Source organism: Acanthaster planci, linkage group LG15 (assembly GCF_054643075.1).
Source record: "Acanthaster planci isolate LZ-2023a linkage group LG15, COTS_SCS, whole genome shotgun sequence".
Taxonomy (NCBI): Eukaryota; Metazoa; Echinodermata; class Asteroidea; order Valvatida; family Acanthasteridae; genus Acanthaster; species Acanthaster planci.
Genome location: NC_141791.1, coordinates 9,847,042 through 9,861,595, shown reverse-complemented (window position 1 = coordinate 9,861,595; position 14,554 = coordinate 9,847,042). Strand labels below are relative to the sequence as shown.

Sequence of the window (14,554 nt, the reverse complement as noted above, 5' to 3'; positions counted from 1 at the left end):
TACATGTATGTTTGTCTTCATTTTTGTAGGGTGACAGAGTACTTATGTTCAGTCAGTTTGTGATGGTTCTTGACATCATTGAAAGTTACATGAAACATCATCAGTATCGATACCTCCGCTTGGATGGCCAAACACCAGTATGCGACAGGTACTAGTTATGCTGATTAGGTTTGCTTCAAACAGTAATGCACCTTTTTCATCCATTCATTTATTCATTCATTCATCCCTCCATTCATTCATTCGTTACGGTGTATTGTAAAACTGATCAAACAACAAGTCCAAAGACTAACAATGTCTGATTTACAATACAAAAGAATAAAATGTAATAAAAATTACAGCCAAACAGCAAAAGGGGGATATTATAAAGATATATACAAGATAGATTGAAACTTATAAAAAATATTGGAAAGGTAAACAATAACACCAATAAAAACACACACAAATTTACAGACAAGTACCAGCATTCAGTAGCGTAGCCATGAAAGGAATTGGAGATTGCTTATATTTTGAATCCTTGAACAGGGAATATTGAGCAGTTGGAATTTCAATTTAAAATGTCCTTTACAAATTCAACAAAACTGCAGTCAAAGATGTGCTTGCAGAAAATGTATACCACCTCTTAAAGGTAGTACCATTTGTGTTGGCTGTATTTTTTCAAAATTAGTCGATTGTGAATGGGCTATTTTCCTTGGGTATCATTCCATTGACTTGTTGCATATTTTGAGTTCATTACTTCTAGAATAATCAACAAAATTGCTGTTTGTTTTTAACATTCAAAGCACAGCTCGTGTAATTCATCTTGCAAAAATGCCATGGACCTCAGGACATTCAGAGTGCCTGGATAAAGCATGGCTTCAAGTACATTTAGTGGTTGGCAAATTTACCTTTAAGTGTGTGTCTCTTTCCTCAGCAATTAAATGCTGTGGATTTGTCAAATAAACAACACTTCACTGTACGGTAGAATGAGTGCCATCACCACAGCCACAATCCATCAAAATGCATGCATGACCCACATGCTTATGTCACATGCAAGTCAGTCAAAAAAGCAAATGAAAAATCAACAAAAATAGTATCTACCCTTGATTATTGGCAAAAAGTTATTGTGACAGGAAAGTAGGAAGTGAAATGTCCGGAATCACAGATTTTGTTCAAGGACATGGGCTTCAGCACTGAGTCTGGAAAGGAGAGGCCATGTTGCCCATTACTGCTCAGTTCGGATCATGCATAAATTCAATTTCAAATTCTCCTTTGATCTGTCATCAACAGATGTACAGTATATCTATTTTGTCAGATGATGGTGAAAATGACAGCATTCCAGGCAGAAAGATTTCACATAATGTCTCGCGGTGTAATTTAGTTACTTTATGTTAAGATATCTTAATATAATTCAGCAGTCCCATTTTTGATACTAACAGTGTACACTACCTTTAACTTCAAATGGAAATCTAGTATGCTGTGCATGTGCCATTTGTTTGTTCAATATGGACTGCATTATCATGTATTGCATCTACATGTAACTGCAGTTGAACACAATTAATACGAGCACACTTTAGACAAGATCATGCTCACAATGAGCATATGTGACCCAGCGCGAGTAAATGACGTGTATTGTGGCATAAGTAGATTACTTTACTGGCAAAATACGAGTACGGGGGTCAAATAAATTGATTTTTGTTTATTTGGGGGGGCTGAAAAACGTACCTTGGAATGTCTACACATACTTTCATATGCTATATATTTCTGAAAATTCTGATGATAGCATGTGCTTTAGTATTTTTCTTAGACGTGTCCATTCCAGAATTTCACTACTTTCACAGGTTTCGTTCGAAAGAGAGCTCAAGAACAGTTGTACTTTGACAGCCATCGCTGAGCCGCTTGAACATCCAAGGGTGCCATGTTTGATACTGTGGGAAAGGGAATTGCCTGGGCTATAAATAAAGGTCAAGAAATCCATCAAAACCAATAACAAAACATGAAAGAAAATTTAAACAGCTACGGCCTCATTACATTGCTGTGCCATAAAGTCGAGTGCCATTGGCTGTTCTTGATCATGTGGTACATGTAGCTTAGTGTATGCTGATGTCATTTCTGCGCTCGCGCAGTAGATGAATGTTACACCACGCTTGCATAACTACATTATCTAAACTGTTTCCAATGGCAAAGAGAACGTGTTTGCAATGGGTTGCTGTCATGAATTCTCAAGAGAATCATATTTCAGAGTTACTAATCAGTATTAGGGGCTGCAAGTTACACAAAAGAGAAGAAGAGGGTGCCGAATGGAAGCAGTTTATCGATGATTATTTTGTAAGTGGTAAATCCAGCCTCTGAAGAATCTGAAAGTGACAAGGGCGAGGATAGTAGTGACATGTATAACTGGGAGAATGATCTACTGCAGAGCGCCAATGCAAGTAGCCTTCAAATCCCTCTTGTCTGTTGTGACAACATTGATAGTGGTAATAGTGACAAAGATTTGCATGTTGGGGAAAGAATTGCATGTGAGGAAGCCAAGAATTGGGTTAGTGACCATTTTGAAACCAAGAAACGAGAGCTTCAAATGTACCTGCAAAAGTAAAGGAGGTCATCAGGCTTTCACTAGTGATGCATTGCTCACATCATGTCTGGAACTTGGTGCATTCAATGAAGGTGGGTTTAGACCAATGTTACTTGCTAATACTACATGATTAGTTGGTTGATTTGATCCTTGAGGAGAATTTGTGACAAGCTTTTCTTACTGTTTTCATTTATTTGGTGGTTGGCGGGTGGAATGCCATCGTACTACCACATGGGTCCTAGCCCTATGATACTGCTTGTATACTTTCCGTGGCTGAAGCAAGCATGGTGGTGTATTTTCAGGCAATGGGTATTCACCTCAAGATGGCAATTTGATCAACAAGTTTATTTTGCTGTAGTCCTTTGGTTTGTTACAAACAGAACAACTTTTGGCAAGCAATATCTTTTCAAAAAGAACAATGTAAGCCTAGTATCTATGCCTTCACACATGCTATAATGCTCCCAGCTAGGGTAGAGGGCCACGGACGAAACGATAATGTGCTGCTTCTGAGCAACTCTACAAAAACCAGTGTACAAGAACATGACAACGGGGGGTAAGTGGTACTAATCATGTGTAATGATACTTTTGACATGTTAAAACTAGAATTTCTTGAACAGCTAAGTACCACTTCCTGCCTCTATACAACTTCCACCACCACTATAGCCAATCACAAAATGTCCTTCCGGGACATTTGGGAGGAATTGTGCTCCCACATCATTACCACCAGGCCAATGACAGACCCCTCTGCCACATGTCCAGAAAACAGCAGCTCCATTATAACATGATCTGGCAGGCTGATTACTTTTTTTTTTAATTCTTAGTGCATTATAGACCATTATCATGCTGCAACCATCTTTGTCAAGTTCCCGGACTGTTCCAAAATGCTGATTTCCAAAGTCTGCCACTTGAATTGGAAAAATTAAAGATGGCAGTTCCATGAGAAAGGTCTGTAGCACATGCAACAAAGGCAACACATGAACAAAAGTAATTATCGTTCCTTTTCTTTATTATCAGATCAGCAAACACAAGTGAAAAAGGGAACAAGCTGAAGGAGCAGGAGAAGCCCCATCTGACTGCTACCAAGCAGCACTCCCACTACACAGCCCATGTACAACAAGCCAAAGCAGCTATAGATGAACACCTTGATTCTGCAGACAAATCATCATCAATCGTCTACAACTACACACTACAACTACAACGTCTACAACTCGTTTGATTTTGCACAAGTGCACTTTCCTCATAGCCTCTTCAACCAGAGCACATCTATTTCCTGACACCCTGGAAGTGCCTGATATTTGGTGTTGATACCGAGGCCATTCCGAAACAAGTAAGTTCTTTATTCTGCTGGATGGGACCAGCACCAATAGAGTCTTTACAAAGTGGGCTATTTTAGTGACAAGGCTCTTTGTCCCTGTGCAGCAGGCAGACATGGCTGCCAGTGCAAAGAGTGTATGTTGCCTTGTGTATTTGGAAGAACAGTGACACTAATAATTGTTTTGTGTGTGTGTCCTGTTTAAAGTGTAAAGTTATTAGCACCATCTGAAACCTAAAAAAGTTAGAATGAACCTAGATCCCTAAATCTTGAATCTAGATCTGTGCATCTATTCTTTTTTTCAGGTGAACATCTTGATGGATGAGTTTTGTCATCGACCTGGTTATCAACCTTTTTTACCTATTTTTTAATCAGCACAGTTTAAAGGAACCATCACTTAAATTACACTGTGGACACTGTTGTGGCCAAAACACAAACAGGTGCATGCTGTGGCAGGTGACCTACAGCCATCATTACTCCATGACACTCAACTTTCTCTTAGCTGGACACACCAAGTTTGCACCAGATAAGTACTTGCTGTGGTACATGCTGTGGCAGGTGACCTACAGCCATCACCACTCCATGACACTCAACTTTCTCTTAGCTGGACACACCAAGTTTGCACCAGATAAGTACTTGCTTTGGTACATGCTGTGGCGGGTGACCTACAGCCATCACCACTCCATGACACTCAACTTTCTCTTAGCTGGACACACCAAGTTTGCACCAGATAAGTACTTGCTGTGGTACATGCTGTGGCAGGTGACCTACAGCCATCACCACTCCATGACACTCAACTTCCTCTTAGCTGGATGCACCAAGTTTGCACCAGACTGATTTTTTGGTCTTTCGAAGAAGCGTTACTGTGTGATTGATGTGTCCAGTCTAGAGGAGTTGTGTGATGTTGTGGGCACAAGTTCCCTTCCAAATCTGAATGTACCTCAATTAGTTGGGAAGGAGGATGGTACCCAGTTTGTTCCCCAGTATGACTGGCACATATTGCCAGGCCCATACTTCAGAGCACTTCCAGGCATTAAGAAATATCTCCTTTTAGGTATGAAACTCTATTTGCTCTTTGCATGCTGTCGCCAATGGCATGCAGAGCCTTATCCTGGAAGCTTTACACAATCAATGTAGCCAGTCTAGTGATTCCTGTGTATGTAGCTTATTTAAGTTTGTAATTGCTCAAAAAGAGATATATCCATGATGCCAACGCAAACCTATCTAGTTTACAACAATGTTTTCACTTTGTATCTTGCTACAATTGTTTTGATAGATTATTATGTTTATGTATGTTGAAAATGTACCTCTTTGTTTTTACCTTCCCATTTAATTACAGGTTTACTTCAGATGAACCAGGGTGCTTTTATGTCAGAGAATTTGCAGACTCAGAAGAGGAGTGTTTTCATCTTCTCAAGTGCAATACTGTACCTCCTCATAAGTTAAATTACCACAAGAGAGAGATGTACCTGGGCTCTGTGCAGCAAGGCAGTGGTATCTCTTCAACAACATCCATCAGTTTTGCTCCAATGATAGCAAGGAGGTGACATGTCCACTTCAAAGTGTTCCCTGACCACAAGCTCATACTGAGAAGTGACTCCAATGTACAAGCCAGCATGTGGAGGAAATCATCCAAACCTGCTCTAAGTCTCCCCCTGCACCATCTTTGTGAAAGGCACTGGTATAGATCAAGGGGAAAGAACAGCCCAGTTCTGGTAGCATTTTTCACAGTGCCGAAGAAGTCTTGCATTTCAGTTTGTATGGACTCTAAAAACATTGAAATACATCATGGCCTTTCCATTTCATTGGTTCCTTTTCGTCTCTGCAGTAACTCAACTCCATCAGCTTGATTATTAGCCATCACGTCGGTGTCTCAATACCCTGATTTTTGCACATTTTAATAGCAGTGTGGTACACTTTAACACATCGCTGGTTGAGAGGTGCATGTGAGATTCTATTATAACAACAAACTTTTCCAAGGAAAGATGGGACTGAGTTGTGGCATACAAATGATTTATTCTGAAAGTCAGTTTGATGTCTAAAGGAAATATGAACTCAAACATTTTAAGCGATGTTTCATTCAGAATTTAAAATCACTTTGACTGAATACAAACTCTAAAGGCACAAACTCAATTTATTTCTAAAAGCATGATATGATGTATCCTAAAATGCCATTGTCTAGTGTTGGTTAAAACACTCAAACAAAATGTAACGTGAGAAACATTACATGAAATGTGAAAAAATGTGAACGTTTGACAACTTAGTTGTTGGGTTTTGATGTTAAAAAAACTTCAGAAGTTAAATGAGCTCTTTGGTATTGGCACATGTTATCGGTGTTCGGGCTTAAAGAAGTTTTTGGTGAGTCAATCAAATTTTACCTTGAGAAATGGTTACCCTCAGACTTTCATATACACCCAGCGAACTTTTTGTATGGTAAAGTTATTAAAAAAAATTGAAAAATCGTTCAATTTTGGTAAAATTCAGAAGTCTATTGGTGCTCTACCTACCCAAAGAGTCACTATATGTGCAAATTTCCTATGCGCCTATAATTATTCACTGAAAAGGTTTGATCACCCGTGGTGTACCCTGACTTCCCACAATGCAATGCGGTTTTGCCGCCATGTTCCTATTTTTCTCAGCCGTAATGTAACGGACATGTCTTTTGCAGAGATGCCAACATTTAGGCGTACTTTTACAATTTTTCCTCCAATTAATATTTTATGAACTCAATATCATTTTTTACGATATTTTCAAATCGAGGGAATTTTGTGAATAAAGTATTAAAACGTGTCTGGACTCCTGTTACTTCATATAACATGTACCGTAAATACGTAGTTTGGTATCAGTCTATAGATTGTGCAATTTTAGCACCCAAAACTGCACATATAATCTTGTCAATCTGTCTGTAGCAGTGTCAGAAATGGCCTTACAGAACTACTGCTACTTATATTGTGTATTGCTAGTGCAGCAAAGACCTAGACAGCTCTTTATAAAGGCTCTTGCTCCATGTAACCGATTCGGATACAGCGCTTGATTGTGCACAATCTAGCCCCTAAAATATCCCCTGGTTCCTGTGGGCAGTGCATCAACAACATACGTTTGATTGGAAACAAGCCAACCATGCAGTCAACTCTACTCATGCTGGCACGCTGTATGGATATGAAATAGGCTCAACGTATACCGGACATCATATGCCTCTTAACATTCAGCTCAGTTATTCAACATTTATGCGCCAGAAAACATTGAAGTTTCCTAAAAACAATGGAGAAATTTCACCAGAAATTTAAGGAGTACAGCAAAAAATGGAACTTGATTGTAAAATTAGGTCGCGGTGAAATATTTGCATTGATTCTGCAACATGTGTCATTGCAACATTAACATTAACCACAGGGGGGCGGAGTGGAGCCTAAATAGACTATGACATCTACAAGCACAGTTAAACGAAAAAACATTGAATTTTCGTCATTAATTGGTATGTGAACATATGTATGCTTATTTTTCTGAGACATGAACAATTTTTTTGTCTGAGGCGCGTGGCTCGTGGCAAATTCCTCTTTTTCGAGTTGCAGTACTGGCACGTCTAGTTTGGCGGTATCTTCGATTTATCGAGTTTTCCTTTTTTGCTACATGGTTCTGTGTTGATTTGATCACCTTTCCTTCCTTTTGAATAAATTTAACAGGCATGGGAATCTTTCTGGTTTAAGTGATGGAAGTCAGGGCTTCATTTATGGCTGGAACCCTGAGTGGATTTCTGTAGGCCATTGCAGTCAGAGGGCGTGGCATACTTCAAAAGTTTGCATACGTCATCGAATTGTATGACCAATCAACTATCCTATTATCTAGGCTGTACTATCATCCATTTATGTGATGTGTGTTATTACCATAAAGAATCAATCCCTGCTATTACCACATTTTGTTTACCACTCTCACCACTCAATGCTGACTTGCACAGCCCCCAATATACACTCACTACTACCCTGCAGGGCTTATTTAGTGGTATTTCACAGGATGATATAAAACTAATAAACCCTCCAGGGGGGTTCATTTCAATTTTCATGGGATAAAGATTCAGAGAGTAAATGTCAACAGTGACACACTACTTCTGCATATATTTATGTCATATGCATTACACAGAAGCTTTTGTCCAAGTTTCCTTTGACACTCCATTTTTTTATCTAGTGAAACATTGTTGGATAATGTTGATAGTAACTCATGCTGAAACTTCTTGCTTTGAATGATGCTTCATAATTCTTGTTTCTTTTACTGCTACAGGCTTGCTCTGATTGACAAGTATAACAGCGATGAAGATATATTTGTCTTTCTCTTGTCAACACGTGCTGGGGGTCTGGGTATCAATTTAACCTCAGCCAATCATGTCATCCTTCATGATATTGATTACAATCCGTATAATGACAAACAAGCCGAGGACAGGTGTCATCGTGTTGGACAAAAGAGGTATGTACGTGTATGGTCCTAGTTCATGTGGAACGGGACAAATGATTGAAACACAGAAGACAAAAATTACAAGTTGTGATATGGGCAAGACTAGTTGAAATTAATATTTACATTACCACCTGAGTGGATTTTTCAAGGCTACGCCCTTTTTTTCTTTTCTTTTTTTTTTTTGTAAATATTGTTTGTTTTTCTGAAAGCAGGTTTTTACCCAGCAAAGTGTATTTTTCCAGACAAATGACAAATGTTTCACTAAATTTATGGTCCTGTTTAGATTAAGTTACGGGCATACAATTTTGATTTTGTATATATAACAATATGTATCTATTGTAGGATGCCCATAAGCATCATCACGTCAATATCACTTCTGTCGTGGCTCTGACATATGATAATATCTTGTCATGATTGGTGTAGTTGATTACATGATTGCATTAAACAGGAAGTAACTCATGATCTATAAAAGAGCTGAATGTATTTATTATTTGTCATTTTCATGTTTGGCCCTCTGTCAGGTGCAATACCACATTATTAAATTTTGGCTCCCCTCAATGTACTTTAGATATGAAGACATGGAAGCCACAAAATATTCATTCCACACCTTGTGGCCTTTTTGTTTCTGTGAGAGTGATGGAAGCCCATCCAGTGTTTAAAGTGTTGTTAACTGCATCTAGATGTCCCATGATGTGAAACTAGAGTGTATTCCTCTCATTATATTTTTAATACCAAGGAAACAAATGTGTTCCAAAACTCCAGAAATGCTCAGCTGTCATTTCAGCACCTCACAAACATAAACTTCTCCAATCATTTGTGGAGAGATTTTATTCCACCAAAATAAAATGAGTTTGATGTATCACAGTCTTTGGTCACCATAGACTTTGTCAGCTACATGTATGTTTTTGGTCAGTGAGGTCACAATTTACCCTTTATCTGATTGGCTTATTCACTGTGCACATGCACAGTTTGTCATCTTTACTCTGAACCAGCAAGTCATCAGCCATCTATTGCAAAGTATCTGTACCTTTTACAGTGTATAACAACTCAGGAGATAGCTCATTTGAATTATGAACTGGGGGAAAAAAATGGACAAACTTGCCCTTCCATCATGATAGTGCAATGTTGGCAATACTATTCATGCGCTAACCTTACAGACCTAGTGTGGACTTGTGGACAAAAGATGTCCACACAATGCAAGAAAGGACACCTTGTGCAGGGAACACCTGGCTTTCTGTGCTTACATATTAACATTTTGAGGGCCAGCAAAATCAGACAATTTTTTTTTATCATTCCATAAAAATCAATATGTTGCTGGGGAAATATAGCGTGACACAGTATAAGATATTGATTTTGCATGGTCTGCTATACAGTGTAAAATGTAGTTTTGCATCTGTGTTGTACACCACATGTACATGTTATATTCTTTGTTTCATGTGGGATTGAAATATCTGCCTGTCCAGTCCCAGGAAAATTTTTGAAACCGACACCCCTGGTGCTGTCTGAGGCCGTATTTCCATCACACCCAATATTTTGAAACGAAGTTTGAAGACTTGTCTGTCATGTTAAAGATTCAAGCAAAAAATGAGGGCTTGTAAATTTTGAATAAGCATATTCTGTGTCCCAAGTTTGTTTTTGTGTGTCCTCAGGACAGGTGGCTGGATCAGACACTGATTATATATTGGTGACATATATTACCCAACTGTCATGCACGCCAGTCTATTTTAAGATCATACTCAATTTGTCTGATTATTCACCATCTACATGTACATTTGTACCTGTAGAGCTTGTTAAATCAATACAATAGCAACTTGTCATACACTAAAGCCTGATAAGCACAACCGCATTTCTGTGCCATCCTGTCACAATTTAAAGATAATATCTTGAGTTTTGTCACATTGGCTGTAAATTGTTATGTGTGGGTATATTAACATCACCCTCTATTGAGATTTGAACAGCAGGGAAGGTAGAATATTTAAAATAACAGCCTAGTGATAACAGGATCTATGAACTTCTTGATATAGGCTTTGCTTTGATGCACAGCATGCTTGGTAAATAGCAAGCGTGAGATTTGTCCATTTTCTTGAGTTCAGAGTTTTTGTCGTCAGGAATTTTCTGATTTCAGTGTTTTCCAAACAATTTCTTTTAAAATCTGGACAATCCTAAGGTTGATCCTAAATCCTAGTTAAATCCTAAATTACGTATAAAGGTTAATGAAGAACACTAAAAATGGGTATTCTTTAAGGGATGCCCTTAGGAAAATACAAATGTATACCAAAACCTCTGGTGATTATTTACATACCTACTTTGATCGGTATTTATCCCACTGGGCCTAGCACATCTGCATCATTATCCTAGTTAAACAGACAACTATTTTGTCTTTGTGATCGTATCTACAGAGATGTTACAGTGACAAAACTAATCAGCAGCAACTCCATTGAGGAAGGCATGCTAAGATGTGCACAGTATAAACTGCAGCTAGAGGAACAAATGACAAGAAATGACTGTTCAGGTAAAGACAAACAGTAAACGGACCTATTTACTGTCACCATGGTACTGGTAGGCATTGCATGGACTGTGGGTTTGATGGATAGACTTGGATAAAACCACTGCTACATCTCTTAAATATTAATGAGCAAATCAGAGTGCATAGTTGGCCGATTTTACTAGGCATCTGGGGAGGTAAAAATAATACATGCCCAGGTGACATCATCCCATTGAGTGTCCTGCTCACAGCTGTGCTGTAGTTTTTTCTGGTAGCACCAAAAACTCCCTCTGGAAACCACCTCTTACACATTTATTCCGTGACTTGTAATCCTAACGGGACCAGTCGTTTTTAATCCTTGCAAGACACATGGAATTCTGCAGCTTAGAAACAAAATGTTGGCCTTGAATTTGTTATTTCATCCATTTGCTCAGGAATAATTTTGTGACGTTTAATAATGTATGGTGACCTTTTAAATGAATATTCAAAACATGCCTTAGTTTAATCATAATCATTTGCAAAGTAGGTGACTATTGTATAAAAAACAAAAGTGCCATTTTTCAAAAGAACTGGGATTTAATCAGAGCAGCTATTGCTGTAGACTTACCTGATTAGATGCCAAAACTGTGGTAACGCTGCACTCACATGAACATTTTTCAGCTTGACACGTGCATGCGTTTAGCAAATCACGACGCCCCGTTGGTCGAAGAGGCAGGTAACGCGCACATACCACCTGTCCATGAGCATTGTGCCACCGCAGTAATGGCTTATAATTCTGGTGGTGGAATTACACTATAGACTTATCTGATTAGACGCCAAAACTGTGGTGACACTGCACCCACATGCACATTCTTCAGGTGACCTACACGTGCATGTAGCAAATCACGACTGCCTAATATTGGTCAAGCAGGCATGTAACACACTTGTACCACCTGTCCACGAGTGTTGTACCACGGAAGTACCTGGTAATGGTTTCTCAGTCTGGTTGTCAAATTACAATATAGAACTAAACCAAAATGGGGCATGGTGCAATTACATTTGATTGTATCTTTAAAACGTAGCATTTATTGGATGCCCTGCCTTCAGTTTTTTGTTTGTTTTGGTTGGTTTTTTTTTTTTTTACTTTGCTTTTAAATTACGTCATTACTTTGGTTCACATAATATCACGGTAATACAGGCTTTACATACATCTTGAAAATACAGGCTTTCTTGGCTAGTGAAGTTATTTGTCAGCAGAACTGATGAAAAATTAGTTTCAGAAGAATTTGAATGTACATTCAGATAAGCACATTCAATTAAGTAACGCATGACTAAAGTGATTGTTGGGTTTATCTAAAATCATGCAGTTGTAAAATGAATCCTTCAGCTTAACTCAACTTAAACAGTGTACTTTGATACATTCAAATTAGCCTTAATTTCAGTGGTACAAATTTAGTTTGTCAAGTTGGCCAGTACATAAACAGTAATGCAAGAAATTGAATTTATGGGTTCCTCTGTCCAGTATTTTGTTGAATTAATTTTGTCCCTACTTTCAGTTCAAAGATAAATGTATACATGACCACTGATTCTTTCAAGATTCTATCATTGCTCCAGTTACCATGCACAGTGATTGTGAGATTTCAATACTGCTGACCATTATAGCAACTTGTATGATATAGCAATACATGAAACTTTCAAATGCATGGTCAAAATGTTGTTTAAAGCATGCGAGGGTATGTGCCAGACTTTAGCTTACAGCTTATCTGCCAGACATTAGGAACAACCCACTTCTGATTATCAAGATGTATTTTTGCGTTGGGGAGATGTTAATTATATATAACGGGTTTGCCCTTACCCAACGTATATTTATAAGCACTGTATGCTCAGTGCTTGCCCGAGAACTTGCGAAAAAACCTCACAAGCTTACTCGGGTGGGACTCGAACCCACGACCTCCTGCTTACTAGTGCAGATGTCTTAACCACTCGACCACCGAGCTTGCCGGGGTCGGCTGGCCGGTCTGAGTCCGAGTAAGCTTGTGAGGTTTTTTCGCAAGTTCTCGGGCAAGCACTGAGCATACAGTGCTTATAAATATACGTTGGGTAAGGGCAAACCCGTTATATATAACCCACTTCTGAGATCAATATATTCCATAAAAATTGCAATACTTTCAAAAACACTAAATAAATAAACTAAATTAAATTGTAAAGGGTATGAGATCGTGCATCTTTTCATCATTTCTCCTTTTTGAAATGACAAAAAAATTACCAAATGTACAGAAATTAAAACGAAAATACAAAATCACATGCCTTCCTACCAAATGCTGAATTTAGCGACCACTTTCAAACAAATAGCCTGCTTCAACTTTGAATATGTTCTAATTGAAAATTCAACTCACAGCTGAAAATGAAAGTTGTTAGTCCAAACCTGATATAAATCACAGAAACCCCAGCAAGAAGCAGGTTTGCCTCAGCTGAGCCACTTGAAGATAATGTTGAAACCTAGTTTCACAAATTGTGTCAACGTGTACGTTATTGGTTTTCCAGGGAGAATTTCATTCACTTTTGTTTTTGTGTAGGTGAAGATGCCAAGAATGCCACGGATGTTGCCAGGTTGCTGAAAGATGCATTGGAACTTTGATGGAGATGTGCTTGTCACTTGTTTGTGCATTGTGCACCTTGACACAATTATAATCACTACAACTACTGTACAGTCAACAGCAGTCCGGTATTGGTCAATTTCAGGTTAAAACATTAGGAAAAGTAACTTTCAACAAGTCTCCGGTACTTTCCATAATTTAATTGAGTGCTCTCAGGTGATGCTTTCATAAAGAATTTGGATGGAGCTATTCACAATTGACTTTTAAATAGATTGGAGTCTTTTAATTTTATTTTTGTACTCCATACAAAGTTTCAAAGTTGCTGCGAAGATATTTTGTTTTTAATGGTCGTTTTTGATGGGTGGTTTTCATATTGTAATGTTGCAATCACATTTAACTATTTATATATGCATGTAATTAGTAATTACTCTGCATTTTTGGCACAGCATTAAATTGAATTGTATCCAAACCATCTTAACTCAAAGAAAAAGAAGGTTTAATAGTGATGATGACTCATGTAATAAAGGAAATTAATCTATACAGAAGACAGGAATGCATTTGTATTGATGGTGTGTAAAACCCTAATGTATCGTTTTGTTTGTTAATTTTGCAATCTGGAGTAATTCACTTTAATTTTCTGTCATGCAGACCACCAAACTGCATTTGTTTTTGTTTTTTATTTCAATTAAACATTTAAAAGTCTAAGGTTAGACACCGTTCCGTACTTACACCAAACTTTGGAAAAAGAAACTCAGTCTTAGAAGCTTGTATTATGACATTATTGATGTTTTGTTGACATGAATAAAATGTATTGTGAGTGTGAACTTTTTCTGGTACACAAACTTCCTCCTGTAAATGTGTCTGTACTCAAATACCTGTCCACCACTTGAGTGAAATATAGTAGAGCATTTGCTTCCCCTATCTAGACAAATCCAGCGACCGTGTTAATGCTGTCATTAGTCTTTCAAGGTGGCCCCCTCTATCGAGTGGTGAAATCATTGTGATAATATTTGTATGGAGTTGCTGTCCAGTGGTAGTTGCTTTGTACAACCCCCACACAATGATATCAGTCATTGATGGAAGGAGGCATCTAAAACGTCCTGTGATATGTTGCTGGGCTCTGCTATAATTGTGGATGGAATCATTTGGGTATTGGTGGTTGGAGATCAAATGCTAGAAGTCATTTA

At 38.2% G+C, this 14,554-nt stretch overlaps 1 protein-coding gene across 5 annotated transcripts in view; it reads left to right on the top strand.

Annotated features, from left to right (window-relative positions):
• The window catches only part of smarcad1 (SWI/SNF-related, matrix-associated actin-dependent regulator of chromatin, subfamily a, containing DEAD/H box 1), a 64,523-nt gene extending 50,332 nt beyond the window's left edge, over positions 1-14,191 (top strand). For 3 of the 5 annotated variants that reach the window (XM_022226843.2, XM_022226841.2, XM_087146186.1), the window contains exons 18-21: positions 30-148; positions 8,136-8,318; positions 10,706-10,818; positions 13,347-14,191. In XM_022226843.2, coding sequence (XP_022082535.2) covers positions 30-148; positions 8,136-8,318; positions 10,706-10,818; positions 13,347-13,408 — 477 coding nt within the window. In that variant the 3' untranslated portion in view covers positions 13,409-14,191. Of the gene's footprint in view, positions 1-29; positions 149-3,565; positions 3,879-4,168; positions 6,660-8,135; positions 8,319-10,705; positions 10,819-13,346 lie in introns of those variants that run through there. The other 2 variants (XR_015427781.1, XR_015427780.1) reach the window with 2 other exon arrangements.
• Positions 14,192-14,554: the final 363 nt, after the last annotated feature.